This window comes from Delphinus delphis, chromosome 10, assembly GCF_949987515.2.
Source record: "Delphinus delphis chromosome 10, mDelDel1.2, whole genome shotgun sequence".
NCBI classification, from domain to species: Eukaryota; Metazoa; Chordata; class Mammalia; order Artiodactyla; family Delphinidae; genus Delphinus; species Delphinus delphis.
In genome coordinates this window covers 21,643,012-21,657,798 of record NC_082692.2, presented here as the reverse complement: position 1 = coordinate 21,657,798, position 14,787 = coordinate 21,643,012, and the positions used below count along the sequence as shown (strand labels likewise).

Here is a 14,787-nt window from a genome sequence, read left to right as displayed (position 1 = left end):
CCAATGGAATAGCTTCTTTTTCGCGCGCAGCTGCGGTTATAAATTGTGGGTTTTTCTTTCTCTTTAGTCTTTTTTGGCGTAGGTGCATAAGCTTTGCACTATGTCTGGACGTGGCAAGCAAGGCGGCAAAGCTCGCGCCAAGGCCAAGACTCGCTCCTCGCGGGCTGGGCTCCAGTTTCCCGTAGGCCGAGTGCACCGCCTGCTCCGCAAAGGCAACTACGCCGAGCGGGTCGGGGCCGGCGCGCCGGTGTATCTGGCCGCGGTGCTGGAGTACCTGACGGCCGAGATCCTGGAGCTGGCGGGCAACGCGGCCCGCGACAACAAGAAGACGCGCATCATCCCGCGCCACCTGCAGCTGGCCATCCGCAACGACGAGGAGCTCAACAAGCTGCTAGGCAAAGTCACCATCGCTCAGGGCGGCGTCCTGCCCAATATCCAGGCCGTGCTGCTGCCCAAGAAGACTGAGAGCCACCACAAGGCCAAGGGCAAGTAAGATCTGAATTAATACTCCAATCTCTAAGAACAAAGGCTCTTTTCAGAGCCACCCACAACTTATGTGGAAGAACTGAACACTGTCCTGAAACCTATCACGAATCCCTGGCTAAGTTTACAGTACTGTACGTTGAAATATGTAGTCCTATTGATTTGACCGAGCATGCGTTAACTCATCTGGTAAAAACTAGTTTGCAGTTTACTCTTGTAAAACCATGAAAGCGGCCGCATTTATTGTCCCCTCCCCAGAAACACATTTCCGGTGATTATTTGTTCCAGCAAATGTTAAATATTAAACCAATTTTGTCTTGTTTCTGGGTCTTTATCGTTAAAACCCGATGGTCCATTAGTTAACTAAAACTGCCCCTACTCGAAAGCTCCTTTCAGAGCTACTCCTATTTACAGGAAAACACCTAATCACTGATCAATGTAAATGTATCATTACTCCAGGCCTGCTTAAGTACACAGTTTACATATTAAAGTCCAATCAGCCATTTGATTGCATCAAAATCAATTAATGAAGTCACAGTCATTTACTAGTATTTAGTCAAGCACACACCAAGCTCCTCCTTCCCCACACCACGCTGGGCAAAGTTGTGTTCAGGAGGCCGGTGTGCCAGTCTATTCTGAAACTTTATTTTAGGTCTTGGTACACTCATTAAAAATAGATCCTGATGCAATTATGAAATGTAACTACTATTTAGAGAGACTAACAAATACATTATTTTGCTGTAATTTCCCCCTACATTATCTGAAAAGGAAAAAAGACTCCAATGAAAAAATGCATTTCTTTTAGGACAGTTTAGGCACTGACTTCCACAAATTCTGAACCAGACTCCTTTTTTTGCTGGAGTCTTAACGTTTTGGTCGAAAACCATAAACTCAGGATGGAGTACGACCATAATTCTTTCCTGCGAAAATAGAAATCACAAAATAGTATGGACGACAAAACTTTTCAGAGGCGGTAAAAACCAAATGAGGATTGAATTAAAAGCCAATCAGGTTACTCCCGCAAAGTTCTGGCCAATCAGGATCGGATCATCTGTATAAAGTCTGGTCCTGGGAGCGCTCAGTTGCTTCTCTCGCGGCATTAGCACAGAAGCATGGCTAGGACCAAGCAGACAGCTCGCAAGTCCACCGGCGGCAAGGCGCCACGTAAGCAGCTGGCAACTAAGGCGGCTCGCAAGAGCGCGCCGGCCACGGGCGGCGTGAAGAAGCCGCACCGCTACCGGCCTGGCACGGTGGCCCTGCGCGAGATCCGCCGCTACCAGAAGTCCACGGAGCTGCTGATCCGCAAGCTGCCGTTCCAGCGCCTGGTGCGCGAGATCGCGCAGGACTTCAAGACCGACCTGCGCTTCCAGAGCTCGGCCGTGATGGCGCTGCAGGAGGCGTGCGAGGCCTACCTGGTGGGGCTCTTCGAGGACACCAACTTGTGTGCCATCCACGCCAAGCGTGTCACTATTATGCCCAAGGACATCCAGCTTGCGCGCCGCATCCGCGGGGAGAGGGCATAAACTGTCCTTTCTAATCCGCCCTCGGCGCATTTGCTTTCTTCCAAAGGCTCTTTTAAGAGCCACTTCTGTTCTCATTGAGAGTAGCTGTTATACTAGGGTGGGTATTTAGAAAATGCGGGAGAAGGGTTTCTTTCAGGAACTACATATTTGTCATGCAAAATGGGTATACAGAATACTTGCCAAGGCTACACGTGCCGTGTTCGTTTTGTTAGCTATCTAAAAGGACTTGCTGAACAGCAGCTTATAAGGGCAACAGTGTCTCCAGCAATAAGGTCACCTGGACCCTGAGTAATCAAAGATTTCACTAGAAGGAATCAGTCAACAAAAGAACTCTCAACCAAGTAAACTGGGATTCAGAGCATAAATACTAGCCAGTCCCTCCCCCACTTCGGATATAGTCGGGGTGCGGAGTTCTGGCTGACTGTTCTGTGATGTATTGGCAGTGCATGGAAGGACAAGCACTTTGCATGCCCTAATCAATTATTGATTTGAACTGTTCAGGGTCCCAGGAGGGGCAGAGTACATCTCGATTAAGCCAGACAATGTTGGTGGTTTGCCCGGGATCTAACAATAGTGGGCAGACTTCTAATGTACTAATTCAGTTTCTTTTATACAACTCCAAAAGGAAAGAATGAATCTGGCTGAAGCTACAGGGTGTTCAAACTAAGCATTTTTGTTCTCATGAGAACTGCATTTCTAGCTGTTTAGTAGTACCATCTGGTAACCCTACGGGATAAAGCTCTGAACTGTTTACTCTCCTTCACACCCATCCCAAGATTTGATACTGTAAAATTAACAAATTAACTTTTTTATTTGATAGCTTTCAGGAGCCTCCTAATGCAGATGTGCACGAGGAGCAATCCACAGGTACCGTGCATGCCATCAACATCTGGTGACTTCCCTGAGGCAGAAGCCACAGTGAGCCTGTTTGGGACAGTAATACCCCCCACACCACGTGTGGACTTCCCCGTGTCTCCTTATCCCTTACATGAGGTCACACTTACAAGTATGAAATACTAGCTCCAGGAGCTAGTCTCCCAACTCTGTGTGGACCTGTTTTAAAAGTCGAATTTTGCCCCTTTTTTCTCACCATATACATATAAGTCCAAAGATTTTTTCGTGTTCACTGTTGTTCCTCCAGAATAGAAAAAGCCTGACACGGGCAGGTGCTCATTAAACTCTAGTTGAATGAATGTATTGCTGATAAGCAACCTTGTAGACACAAGATAGCCTCAGTCGCTGAGTGCTTCCCACCTTCTGCATTACACATTTCATCACAGATTCTTTTTGAATTCTATGGGGAGTAGATATAATACTGATGACAACAATTATATAAAGCTTTATAGTTTCCAAAGTATTTTCACATGTCTTTTCATATGTGAACTTGGTAATAGCTCCCCAGGTTTAGATGAGGCACATATTAATCCTTCACTAGCTCTAGAAAAGTCTATCTTTTCTAAAGGTAGCCAAGTATTGGGAGGACAAAGCCAGGAAATCTGTTTGGGATTCTTTCAACAAACCCTGAAAGGGGATGAGATCTGGGTAAGCCTCCAATGACTAGGAAAATAAAGGAGGAGAAATCGTTTAAAAAAAAAAGAAAGAAAGAAAGAACTGGGCAGAAAAGCCTGATTTCTTTTAAGTGGAAAAGCAGAAGTTCTCCTCAGCAAGGACATCTGCTGGGATTTAGGAGTCTTTTGAGATCTGAACTTAAGATCTCAGAAGTGTACTATGGGTCAATGAGGACATGTTCTATTTGACGCCTAAATTTGATTGTAGAAAAGGTGGTTTTAGGAAATATCCAAAAATTCTTTGATAATCTTCCCTTCAAAAAATGGAAACTAGGGAATTCCCTGGCGGTCCAGCGATTAGGAGTCCACACTTTCACTGATGAGGGTGTGGGTTCGATCCCTGGTTGGGGAAATAAGATCCCGCAAGCCGCCCAGCGCGGCCAAGAAAAAAAAAAAAGGCATCTAATTCTTCTCCCCTTGAATGTGAGCTGGATTTAGAGACTGGTGTGGCATAAAGCCAAAGTGACAATAAGTACTTTGGAGACTAAGTCATAAAAGGTGCTGTGTTTCCTGCTTGCTCTCTCTCAGGTCACTTGCTGGGGATGGGGTGGGGGAGCCCCAGCCGCCATGTTGAGAAGATATTCAGGCAGCCCTGTGGAGACGCCGGCACGATAAGAAGCTGATGCATTCTCCAACAGTCAGTGGGCAACTACCAACAGCCGTGTGAGTGAGCCATCTCAGGCCCAGTCAAACCTCATGTAACTGCAGCCTCTGCTGACAGCTTGATTTTTCACTTCTTGGGAGACCCTGAACCTGAACCACCCAACTAAACTACTCTCTGATTCCTGACCTTCAGAAACTGTGTGAGAAAATACATTTGTTGTTTTAAGCTACTAACTTTTCTGGTAATTCACTACACAATAATAAATAACAGATGCAAGAGAAAAAACAAGAAGAGTTAGGAGTTATCTGACAGACTTCACTGGTCTAATACAAGGGAATAAATAAAATATAGTGGGCACATAAAAAGAGATTCTCTCTTTCTTCTGAGATCAAGAAACAAATAAATGGCAAAAATAAAAGCTGAACCCAAGAATCAGTCCATACCTGGGCACACCTGTGCCAGGATCTCCAACAGCATTTTCTAGCTTTATTTTAAAAAACAAACAACAACAACAAACAAACAAGCAAATCCAGAAAAACCACCAAAACCAAAGGCAAAAAATCTGAGTACTATTTTAAAGCATGACTTGCAGAGTACCAGTGTCTTAGTCTGCTCAGGCTGCTGTAACAGAATACCATAGACTAGGTGTCTTATAAACAATAGAAATGTATTTCTCACAGTTCCGGAGACTGGAAAGTCGAAGATCAAGGTGCTGTCAGATTCAGTGTCTGGTAAGAGCCTACTTCCTAATTCATAGATGGCTATTTTCTCAGTGTGGAAGAGACAATGGGGTCTCTTTTATAGAGGCACTAATCGCATTCATGAGGGCCCTCCACTTATGACCTAAGCACCTCCCAATAACCCTACCTCCAAATACCCAATACCCTCACATTAGAGATTAGGTTTCAATATATGAATTCTGGGGGAACAGAAACATTCAGTCTATTGAAACCAGTCTGTTTTTAAAGATTAGACGCTTAGGAACTGTGTTCTTAGCCTCTGTCCCTGTTGTAAACCCAAGAGGGCGAGGCAGTAGAGGACCCCTACCCCAAAGGACCCACACCTTCATTTTGATTCTTGTTTTTTCAGTATCCAACCCTGCAGATGCTAGTAAGTTGAAGTGAATGAAAGGGAATCAGAGTTTCCGGCAGCTATTGTCTGATATATTTCAGGCATGATAACTAGCTACATTAGGAGACACTTAGAAGGGACTATAAAGACCATGGTATTATAAAATTTTGGAAACAAGGTAGGACATTATACAAAACAAGGAGGGAGTGTTAGGCATGAAAAGCTGTGTATATTAGAGAATACATTTAGGTTTTGAGAGAGTTTCAGGAGAAAGTAAGGGGTTTCTTAAAGGTTTTTGCAAATTAAGGTTCTGACTTGGTAAAAGGCCAATCTATGTGGAGAAATAAGACTGTATGGAATGGAAGGAAAGATTTGAGAGGTTAAGTTCATGGAGTTGAAAAGACTCCAAATGGCTAGTGGTGTTTTGGATTAGTGTGTGTGTGTGTTTGGGGACAGGAGAAATGAGAATTAGGAAAGGTACTAGTTACTAGTCAGTAAACTAATTTTGAACGAAGAACAATTAAAGAACAATAAAAGAGAAAAAAATTAAAAACAAAAAGAAAAGTAAGAGATATAAACACAATCTACCAGCTAATTCCAAAGGTTTAATCAAAACAGAGAAAACAAAATCAAGTGTCAAGAAAATAAACGTGTGGCACATCAAATTGAAAATACAGTAATAATGAAAAGGATTGAGCCCAACACTGGGAACTAAGAACATTAAGAATTGTCAACCAGACAAGTGTGAATCAGTAGCAACCCTCAGAACATTGGAAAGGCAAGTATACCTACCTCATTTATTCATCTGATTGAAGGGGAAAGGAATTCTATGGACTGTAAAGCATTGCCAACATTTCTCTCAGAAAAGAATAGCTCTCCTAATGTGAGAAACAAACAAACAACTCCTAAATATTTATCCCAATTATTCAACAAGAATTTATCAGGCAATATCATTATTATTTGCTGAGAAAGACAAAAAGGAAGCCTTTGAACAGTACTTAATTTAAATAATTCTCAAACTCAATTTTTTAATTGAATTATATTTGATTTACAATTTTATGTAAGTTTCAGGTGTACAACAAGGTGATTCAAATATACCTATATATCTATGTACATACAGATATCTATCTTTTTCAGATTCTTTTCCATTATAGGTTATTAAAAGACTCAAACTTTTTAAGCTGAGAAATCTGCCGTTTGTTTCCTCCATGAAGGTCGGAGAAGAGACTTAACAAATTATTTTAACAAAGAGAATCACACCTTTGGGACACATAGATGTGAATATAAATATTTCCAGGGCAAAGCATTGGCAAGGCAACTGTATTTGTAAATTAAAAGCATGGAGTTTTTGGGTGCACTTGATTTCTCAGTTCAACAAAGGAGAGAAACGAGGGGGGGAGGGGGCAGGGTGGTAATCCCTGAGAGGCATTTTTACTTGTTCATGGACTCACCAAAGGAAACTACAGGTAAAAGATTACCTTCCTTAAACAGCTTCCTGAAGTGTTTCTAAGTGAGATGAAGAAAATTTGAAAAAGCCAGTACTACCCCGCAAAATGTGGCAGCCAGTGAGGGAAGGGAAAGTAAGGTGATAGGATGAGTAAGGAAAAGGGGAGAGCACCGACGCTGAGAACGACAAAAAACCCCACCTGGAAGCTATCTATAATCAGGCGGCCAGCCACGAGGTTTCACAAAAGCTCCCAAATGCCTACAATCATCGCTCTTGAGATGCGCCATTCATTCCAGCAGCCACAAGTCGCTAAGAGATGGCAGAAAACAAAACAAAACAAAACAAAACGGACAGCAAGGCCTGACCAAACCAAAAGAAAGCTCTTCCAGGGGCGGGCGAGCGCAACATGATGTAGAAATTAGGCTGAGGGATTTTCATTAGGCGCCGGTTCTGACCAAGTAGTTTAAGCACCGCCCTTTCCAGTTTGCTGAAAACGTGGGCGGGGCTTCGGGTCTGGAACCTCCCTGAAGAGACGCAGCTGGCTTGAGCGGTTCCCAACCAGGTCCGATATACCACTATATAAAACACCGCCTTTGCGAATTGGAGCATCGTGTTCGATTAGAATTGGTGACGATGTCTGGTCGCGGTAAGGGTGGGAAGGGCCTGGGGAAAGGAGGTGCTAAGCGCCACCGCAAGGTTCTGCGTGATAACATCCAGGGCATTACCAAGCCGGCCATCCGACGCCTAGCTCGGCGTGGTGGGGTGAAGCGCATCTCCGGCCTCATCTATGAGGAGACCCGTGGGGTGCTAAAGGTGTTTCTGGAGAACGTGATCCGGGATGCCGTTACGTACACTGAGCATGCCAAGCGCAAGACTGTCACTGCTATGGACGTGGTCTACGCGCTCAAGCGCCAGGGACGCACTCTGTATGGCTTTGGCGGTTAGAGTTCCAAAGGCATCATAACGTCGCTTAAAGGCCCTTTTTAGGGCCACCCACGAAATCTGTTAAAGAGCTGTAGGCATTAATGTGCATTTTAAGTATTTTGGAGTAGTTGAGGGGGCTAAAAATTTGAAGTTGAGCTTAAGTTGCGTGTTGTCACAGTCCCCAAGCCCTCGTCAGCCTTTCTACCTACAGTGGCAAATTCTCTGATAACTCAGCTGCGTTGCCAGTTTTTACAGAGGTTTCGTGTAAGCTCGGGCTCATCTAACCTATGTCGACTGCGCTCGCACTCCCACGTCAAGGGCAAAGTAATGATACAGTATGGCGAGTAATGCCTAAAATACTATCATACCTTTTTTGCAGAAAAAGTTGGCCGACCCTCGTTTTAATAAGCTGAGAGGTTCTTAAGCACGCTGAAGTTTGAGACCACTGACATAGAACATGGCTGGATTTCGACTTTCAATGCCTCCGTTTATCATAAGCTGGTTGGTTGGTTCCCTTTTATGTTATTCAGTAAACTATTTTTGTCAAGAACCCAATCATGACATCTTGTACTGTATTTAAAATAGTGCAAGGCACTTTGAGATTCTCTAGATAGCACCTTAAGAATTTTGATGCATCCTGCAATCTTTTTTTTTTTTTTTTGGCGGTACGCGGGCCTCTCAACGCCGCGGCCTCTCCCACCGCGGAGCACAGGCTCAGGAAGCGCAGGCCCAGCGGCCACGGCCCGCGGGACCCTCCCGGACCGGGGCACGAACCCGCGCCCCCCGCATCGGCAGGCGGACCACCAACCACCGCGCCACCAGGGAAGCCCATCTCGCAGTCTTTTAAAGCCAATAAGATACCTCCTCTGTACATTATCCTAATGACCGAAGTAGAAGCGGGAAAACGCTTCCTTTTCTTTGAGGAATAAGCCTAGAACCAATTCTGTGGGCGGGGAAGGGCGGGGCAGGCGAGGGAGGCAGCAGTCTATTGTCCAATCAAGACGCGAGGGTCCCTATATATATTGGGACGACTGGGTCCTCTTACTACTGTTAAAGTAATTGGCGCTGCTTGTGCATGGCTCGCACGAAGCAGACCGCTCGCAAGTCCACCGGCGGCAAGGCGCCACGTAAGCAGCTGGCCACCAAGGCGGCCCGCAAGAGCGCGCCGGCCACGGGCGGCGTGAAGAAGCCGCACCGCTACCGGCCCGGCACGGTGGCCCTGCGCGAGATCCGCCGCTATCAGAAGTCCACGGAGCTGCTGATCCGCAAGCTACCGTTCCAGCGCCTGGTGCGCGAGATCGCGCAGGACTTCAAGACCGACCTGCGCTTCCAGAGCTCGGCCGTGATGGCGCTGCAGGAGGCGTGCGAGGCCTACCTGGTGGGGCTCTTCGAGGACACCAACTTGTGTGCTATCCATGCTAAGCGCGTCACCATCATGCCCAAGGACATCCAGCTCGCCCGTCGCATCCGCGGGGAAAGAGCTTAAGTCTTACACCGCCTCCTATTATATATACCTCATCCGAAAAGGCTCTTTTCAGAGCCCCTCAACTGTCACCAAAAAGGAACTGTTCATTCTAGAGGATACATGTTATCCCCAAAAGAAAAATGACAGGAGAGTTTTGATGAAATAGCTGTTGTGGGCTCAATTGTTGCTGTGTCACTTCAGTGCTGCATATTTAGAGATTAAGCTGCAGACGGAGGTTACTGTATTCTGTGATCCTAGTCAGCCTATTGAGCTGTTTCTGGGGAAGCATACTTAAAGTGATACAACCATTAAGCCTTTGGCTACACGAAGGGACTGAAGAAAAACTGGCCCATACCTTGCGAAAGTTTATTGGTTTCTGTGGATAATTGTGTAAATGGCAAATGAAGGGTTTTTTTGTTTGTTTTTGCCCGGTACCCTAGCTCCTTGACTTCAGAAAATGTGCCTCTTGCCTTCCTGTTGCAGAAAGAAATACTGGTCGAGGTTCAAGCCTCACAGCTGCCATTTACTACTAGCTGTATAATCTTTGCCAAATTACTCATCTCTCTGGGACTCACCTAGAACAGCTGTAAAATGTAGCAGACGAATTGGTTTGTAGGTCATGCTTAGATTCGTTCCTGGCAGTTAAATGCTCAATGAATGTTAGCTCTCTTTACTATGCTTCTCTCCTGTAAAGCATGACTTCCCCGAACCTCTTCCCAAATTTTCTGAAAGTTTTGTGATTGAAAAAGTGGGAAATACTTGGTTGGAACATTTTCTTGTTAAGATCTCCTTTTTAGATCTCGATTTGCATAGTTCTGAAAGGCAGGCCTGTAGCAACACACCATGAACTGTGTCTGTGAGAAGGAATACAAAACAGTAAAAGAGCCAAATAGTAAATATTTTAGGTTTTGCAGGCAACATATAGTCTGTCACAGTTTTTTAAAAATACAATTTAAAAATAGAAAAACTCAGCTCGACGGCCATACAAAAATAGGCCACTGTCTAGATTTGGCCATAGTAGGCTATAGTTTCAACTCCAGGAGCTCCTGAAGAGATGAAGTGTATTGGCCTACAGTTTTTCACAGGGGAGAACTGTTGATTGCATGAGAGATCCTAATCATCACTCCATCCAGGCACAAAATCCTGTCCATGCCTCCCCCTCCCACCTCCCAATAAATAGCAAACTTCATCCTCCATTCCACTTCCTGGTTATTGCCTCAGTTCCCTTGGATGTTAATGTTTTCCTGAATTCTCTTAAACTTCTATAACCTCCAGTCCCTTAAGAGCCAGGCCACACTTATAGTCAGTGGCCAATTATTTCACTGGAAGATACAGGTCTATCTTCACTTAAACACACAAAAATATCCACACTGATGTCCTACAAAAGAGGGTGTTTTGACCGTGTAATTTGTTAAATGTTGATGGAGGTAAGGAGTTTGAGAGCATTGGGGAAAGCACCGTGAAAGAGGGACAAAGTCCCATGCCATCTAAACAGTTTGCACTTTCGAGGGCTACTGGAAGCCCTTGAATAATTTTTAGCAGGTTTCAGGGGTTTTTTCTAAAATACATTATCGGGGTTAAGCATTTTTCTTTGTTCTTATTTTATTGGTTTCGCTTAGGAATTAAAGAGAGAAAGCATCTCAATCAAAAACAAACCAAATTTGTTTGAATGAAGGTCATTGGATCCTGTAGCCAAAGCTATTTCTATTCCTCCTGGAAGAAGTCACTTTGGCAACAGAACTTTTCCTAGCGGCAAAATCCCATTCTCTAAAGACAGTGGCACGTGGAAACTCCTTGGGAGGCAGAACCGGTTTTTAAAGTAAGATCTATATGGTTAATTTGGGGCTGTAGGCAACCAGCTGTCCTGCGCCTGTGTTACTTGCCGCAGTTTGAAACAAAGTTTATGGCAAAACCACGGAACCTAGTGTCTTTCCTCTTGCAAAAATCAAAGGCCGAACTTAGGGACAAAACCTTTTAAAAAACGTTCACTTGGTACTTAGTAAAAATTTATTGCAACAATGCAACTAACTAGCTCGATGCCTCACGCCTGATGGACACATATGAAAAGCTGAAGGGATTTTTAAAAATATCTTTCATTAATTGCGCGTGATTCATAAAAACACAAACAAGTATGTGAACATGGAGGCTGTTTTCCTCCTTTGGAGCCTCAAAGAGTCAAATTCTGTACCACTGTTTTTAGCATTTAATCAAATTTTAGGACTAACAAACACAATTTGGGAGTCCAACCACGAGAGCCGGCTGCCTGAGGGCGGTGGATCGGGCGCTCCACCAATCACAGGGCAGCACCGGCTTATATAAGCCCCGGGCCCGAGCAAGGTAGCATTGCAAAACTTGCTCTTTGGGTTTTGAATCTCTCTTCTTCTAGCAGTTTCTTCCGTCGCCATGTCGGAAACCGCTCCTGCTGAGACGGCTGCCCCGGCGCCGGTGGAGAAATCTCCTGCCAAGAAGAAGTCTACTAAGAAGTCCGCGAGCGGTGGCGCGGCTAAGCGCAAGGCGACCGGGCCCCCAGTTTCTGAGCTGATCACTAAGGCTGTGGCCGCCTCCAAAGAGCGCAATGGCCTTTCTTTGGCAGCGCTCAAGAAGACCCTGGCAGCTGGCGGCTACGACGTGGAGAAGAACAACAGTCGAATCAAGCTGGGTCTCAAGAGCCTGGTGAGCAAGGGTACCCTTGTGCAGACCAAGGGCACGGGTGCTTCCGGTTCCTTTAAGCTCAATAGGAAGGCGCCCACCGGGGAAGCCAAGCCGAAGGCCAAGAAGGCGGGGGCTGCTAAAGCGAAAAAACCCGCAGGGGCCACCCCTAAGAAGCCCAAAAAGGCTGCGGGAGCAAAGAAAGCAGTGAAGAAGACTCCCAAGAAGGCGAAGAAGCCCGCAGCCGCTGGCGTCAAAAAGGTGGCCAAGAGTCCCAAGAAAACCAAAGCCGCGGCAAAGCCGAAGAAGGCTGCCAAAAGCCCCGCTAAGCCTAAGGCAGTGAAGCCAAAAGCGGCGAAACCCAAAGCTGCCAAGCCTAAGGCAGCAAAGCCCAAAGCTGCAAAGGCAAAGAAGGCGGCTCCCAAAAAGAAGTAGGAAGTTGGCGCTTAAGACGCAAACCCCAAAGGCTCTTTTCAGAGCCACCTAGAGATCTCTGAAAACAGCTGTGCACTGAGTAACATTCTCAGCCGCCCGCCAAGAAAAAATTGCTTGCCCTCTACTTCCACTAAACGTTTTCACCTTTGCTCCTGCTTGGAACTCAAAGCGAAAAACATACTCTTTTTAAAACACAACAAAGTTAGAAAATTTGACCTGCATCCAGGAACCTGCAAAATTGTCCACAAACATGTTAAATGTGAGTTGACCATTTTAAGACATTTTGGTTCCTGGGTGTTTAGCTACAAAGAACTTTTTAAAGTTAAAAAGCCCGCGTCACGTTCAGATAGGTCAACTGTTTCTGTTCAAATGGTAGACGTTTTTATTCCGGTTTATGCGCCACCTAATTCACTGCACACACATCTATTTTTAATTTGATATTGCAGGAATCAAGGCACAGAGCATAACTTCAGCACTGGCAGAGGTCGAGTTATATACTGCAAATAAGCCGAGAAAGTGTTTTGATTGTCCTCAGGGGCCCTTAAAGATACTTTGATTTTGCATCTTGACACTGCACTCACTTCCTTACCAAAGCTCTTGATATCTTCCTGACATTCCGAGGGCATGACTAGGAGTCCGAAAAGTGGCTCAAACTGCTTGCCAAATTAATTACATGAAGTAACTTCTTTTCCCCAGGCAATAATGACAATGGAATTAAATGAAACTACTGTCCCAGCTCCTCCGCAGAAAAAGTAGGTGGCTCTGAAAAGAGCCTTTGGTTTCGAAGGCGTTGCTCTTGAGGCCTTACTTGCCCTTGGCCTTGTGGTGGCTCTCGGTCTTCTTGGGCAGCAGCACCGCCTGGATGTTGGGCAGGACGCCGCCCTGAGCGATGGTGACTTTGCCTAGCAGCTTGTTGAGCTCCTCGTCGTTGCGGATGGCCAGCTGCAGGTGGCGCGGGATGATGCGCGTCTTCTTGTTGTCGCGGGCCGCGTTGCCCGCCAGCTCCAGGATCTCGGCCGTCAGGTACTCCAACACCGCCGCCAAGTACACCGGTGCGCCGGCCCCGACACGCTCAGCGTAATTGCCCTTGCGGAGCAGGCGGTGCACTCGGCCCACGGGAAACTGGAGCCCGGCGCGAGAAGAGCGAGTCTTAGCCTTGGCGCGAACTTTGCCGCCTTGCTTGCCACGTCCAGACATAATGCAGTATTTTAAAGCCTACACCAGAAGCAACTAAGGTGAAAGAAGAAAATCGCACATTTTATAGCTGCAGCTGGGCGCGAAAAAGAAGCTATTCCATTGGGTAAAGTAGTAATTCCGTTTTAAAAGAGACGTGTCGGTCCTTTAAATGCGCGTTCTGATTGGACAAAGTTGTAATGACGTCATAAGCAGTGTTCGCCAATCAGACATAGGACTTTACTAAGTGTCATTTGAATATACAGTTGTAAGTGAAACGGACTCGCCTCGCCCATTGCTCACTCTTTGTTTCTCGAGGATTTTGTTAACGCCACTTCACCATGCCTGAGCTTGCCAAGTCCGCTCCTGCCCCGAAGAAAGGCTCCAAGAAGGCGGTGACCAAGGCTCAGAAGAAAGACGGCAAGAAGCGCAAGCGCAGCCGCAAGGAGAGCTACTCCGTATACGTGTACAAAGTGCTGAAGCAGGTCCACCCGGACACCGGCATCTCGTCCAAGGCCATGGGCATCATGAACTCGTTCGTTAACGACATCTTCGAGCGCATCGCGGGCGAGGCGTCGCGCCTGGCGCATTACAACAAGCGCTCGACTATCACCTCCAGGGAGATCCAGACGGCCGTGCGCTTGCTGCTGCCCGGCGAGCTGGCCAAGCACGCCGTGTCTGAGGGCACCAAGGCTGTCACCAAGTACACCAGCTCCAAGTGAGCCACTGGCTGCAAAGCAGTTGATCAGGTTCCATCATATCCAAAGGCTCTTTTCAGAGCCATCCACGCTTTCCAAAGAGAACTGGCACTTAGTTTAAACAGCTTTAGAGGTAGACAAAAGCAATATTAATCTGAAGCCTTTAGTAAATGCTGCTTAATTTGTGCAACAAATTAGATTTTGGGTTTGTGGCATTTCAAATAAGATGATCTTGATAACAAGTTGTACATGTTACAGCCATCACCCAAAAAGAATTTTATTGTGCTTATTTCACTTACTGTCCAGCTCAGCTTTACTCTGAGGATCAATCTTAAAGTTAGTGGCTAGCAAATTTCAAATGCTCTTTAACTGAACGTTAACTTACCTTACATCATTTTTCAGCAGTCGTACACTTGCCATTCCATGCCCTGACCCTCACCATGCTTTATAAATATCACCCCAAAAAATGAATTAAAGGAAAACAAGCAGGTAGTATCCCCTTTAGATTTTTCATGTAATTTGATCCTACTGCATTCTTAAGTTTTAATGTTTCACCCCTTTTGGGAATGACATTTCTGTTTACTATTATTTTTACATCGTCAAATTTTTTAATTGGGAAAAAGAATTTAGAGTATCAGTTTCTTTTCTGAGTCAGTTCCACATTTCTTCTCACTCTGTTTCCTCTTTACCTTTTTTCCCCTTGTAATAAGGGAGAAACTCTAAATGAAAAGGCAATCTTTGAGACCT

General features: G+C 45.7%; 7 protein-coding genes across 7 annotated transcripts; 6 read left to right on the top strand and 1 right to left on the bottom strand.

Annotated features, from left to right (window-relative positions):
* Positions 1-83: 83 nt before the first annotated feature.
* Positions 84-539, top strand: H2AC17 (H2A clustered histone 17). The gene has a single exon (XM_060023472.1). It carries the CDS (start codon positions 101-103, stop codon positions 491-493), a length of 393 nt encoding a protein of 130 aa, XP_059879455.1. The 5' UTR covers positions 84-100; the 3' UTR covers positions 494-539.
* A 1,052-nt stretch (positions 540-1,591) lies between these two features.
* Positions 1,592-2,048, top strand: LOC132432722 (histone H3.1). Its single transcript, XM_060023468.2, has one exon. The coding sequence runs from the start codon at positions 1,596-1,598 to the stop codon at positions 2,004-2,006; it is 411 nt and encodes a 136-aa protein (XP_059879451.1). The 5' UTR covers positions 1,592-1,595; the 3' UTR covers positions 2,007-2,048.
* A 5,278-nt stretch (positions 2,049-7,326) lies between these two features.
* On the top strand, positions 7,327-7,934 carry LOC138414197 (histone H4). The gene has a single exon (XM_069541099.1). It carries the CDS (start codon positions 7,330-7,332, stop codon positions 7,639-7,641), a length of 312 nt encoding a protein of 103 aa, XP_069397200.1. The 5' UTR covers positions 7,327-7,329; the 3' UTR covers positions 7,642-7,934.
* A 761-nt stretch (positions 7,935-8,695) lies between these two features.
* Positions 8,696-9,510, top strand: LOC138414196 (histone H3.1). The gene has a single exon (XM_069541097.1). The coding sequence runs from the start codon at positions 8,696-8,698 to the stop codon at positions 9,104-9,106; it is 411 nt and encodes a 136-aa protein (XP_069397198.1). The 3' UTR covers positions 9,107-9,510.
* A 1,941-nt stretch (positions 9,511-11,451) lies between these two features.
* LOC132432710 (histone H1.5) lies at positions 11,452-12,356 on the top strand. Its single transcript, XM_060023452.1, has one exon. It carries the CDS (start codon positions 11,489-11,491, stop codon positions 12,167-12,169), a length of 681 nt encoding a protein of 226 aa, XP_059879435.1. The 5' UTR covers positions 11,452-11,488; the 3' UTR covers positions 12,170-12,356.
* Positions 12,357-12,927: 571 nt separating this feature from the next.
* On the bottom strand, positions 12,928-13,378 carry LOC132432730 (histone H2A type 1-like). Its single transcript, XM_060023478.1, has one exon. It carries the CDS (start codon positions 13,364-13,366, stop codon positions 12,974-12,976), a length of 393 nt encoding a protein of 130 aa, XP_059879461.1. The 5' UTR covers positions 13,367-13,378; the 3' UTR covers positions 12,928-12,973.
* A 305-nt stretch (positions 13,379-13,683) lies between these two features.
* On the top strand, positions 13,684-14,090 carry LOC132432748 (histone H2B type 1-L). The gene has a single exon (XM_060023500.1). It carries the CDS (start codon positions 13,684-13,686, stop codon positions 14,062-14,064), a length of 381 nt encoding a protein of 126 aa, XP_059879483.1. The 3' UTR covers positions 14,065-14,090.
* The last annotated feature ends 697 nt before the right edge of the window (positions 14,091-14,787 follow it).

Bases quoted from the DNA above. Each gene is read 5' to 3' on its own strand.
- H2AC17 (XM_060023472.1), top strand. From the start codon at position 101: ATGTCTGGACGTGGCAAGCAAGGCGGCAAAGCTCGCGCCAAGGCCAAG.
- LOC132432722 (XM_060023468.2), top strand. From the start codon at position 1,596: ATGGCTAGGACCAAGCAGACAGCTCGCAAGTCCACCGGCGGCAAGGCG.
- LOC138414197 (XM_069541099.1), top strand. From the start codon at position 7,330: ATGTCTGGTCGCGGTAAGGGTGGGAAGGGCCTGGGGAAAGGAGGTGCT.
- LOC138414196 (XM_069541097.1), top strand. From the start codon at position 8,696: ATGGCTCGCACGAAGCAGACCGCTCGCAAGTCCACCGGCGGCAAGGCG.
- LOC132432710 (XM_060023452.1), top strand. From the start codon at position 11,489: ATGTCGGAAACCGCTCCTGCTGAGACGGCTGCCCCGGCGCCGGTGGAG.
- LOC132432730 (XM_060023478.1), bottom strand. From the start codon at position 13,366: ATGTCTGGACGTGGCAAGCAAGGCGGCAAAGTTCGCGCCAAGGCTAAG.
- LOC132432748 (XM_060023500.1), top strand. From the start codon at position 13,684: ATGCCTGAGCTTGCCAAGTCCGCTCCTGCCCCGAAGAAAGGCTCCAAG.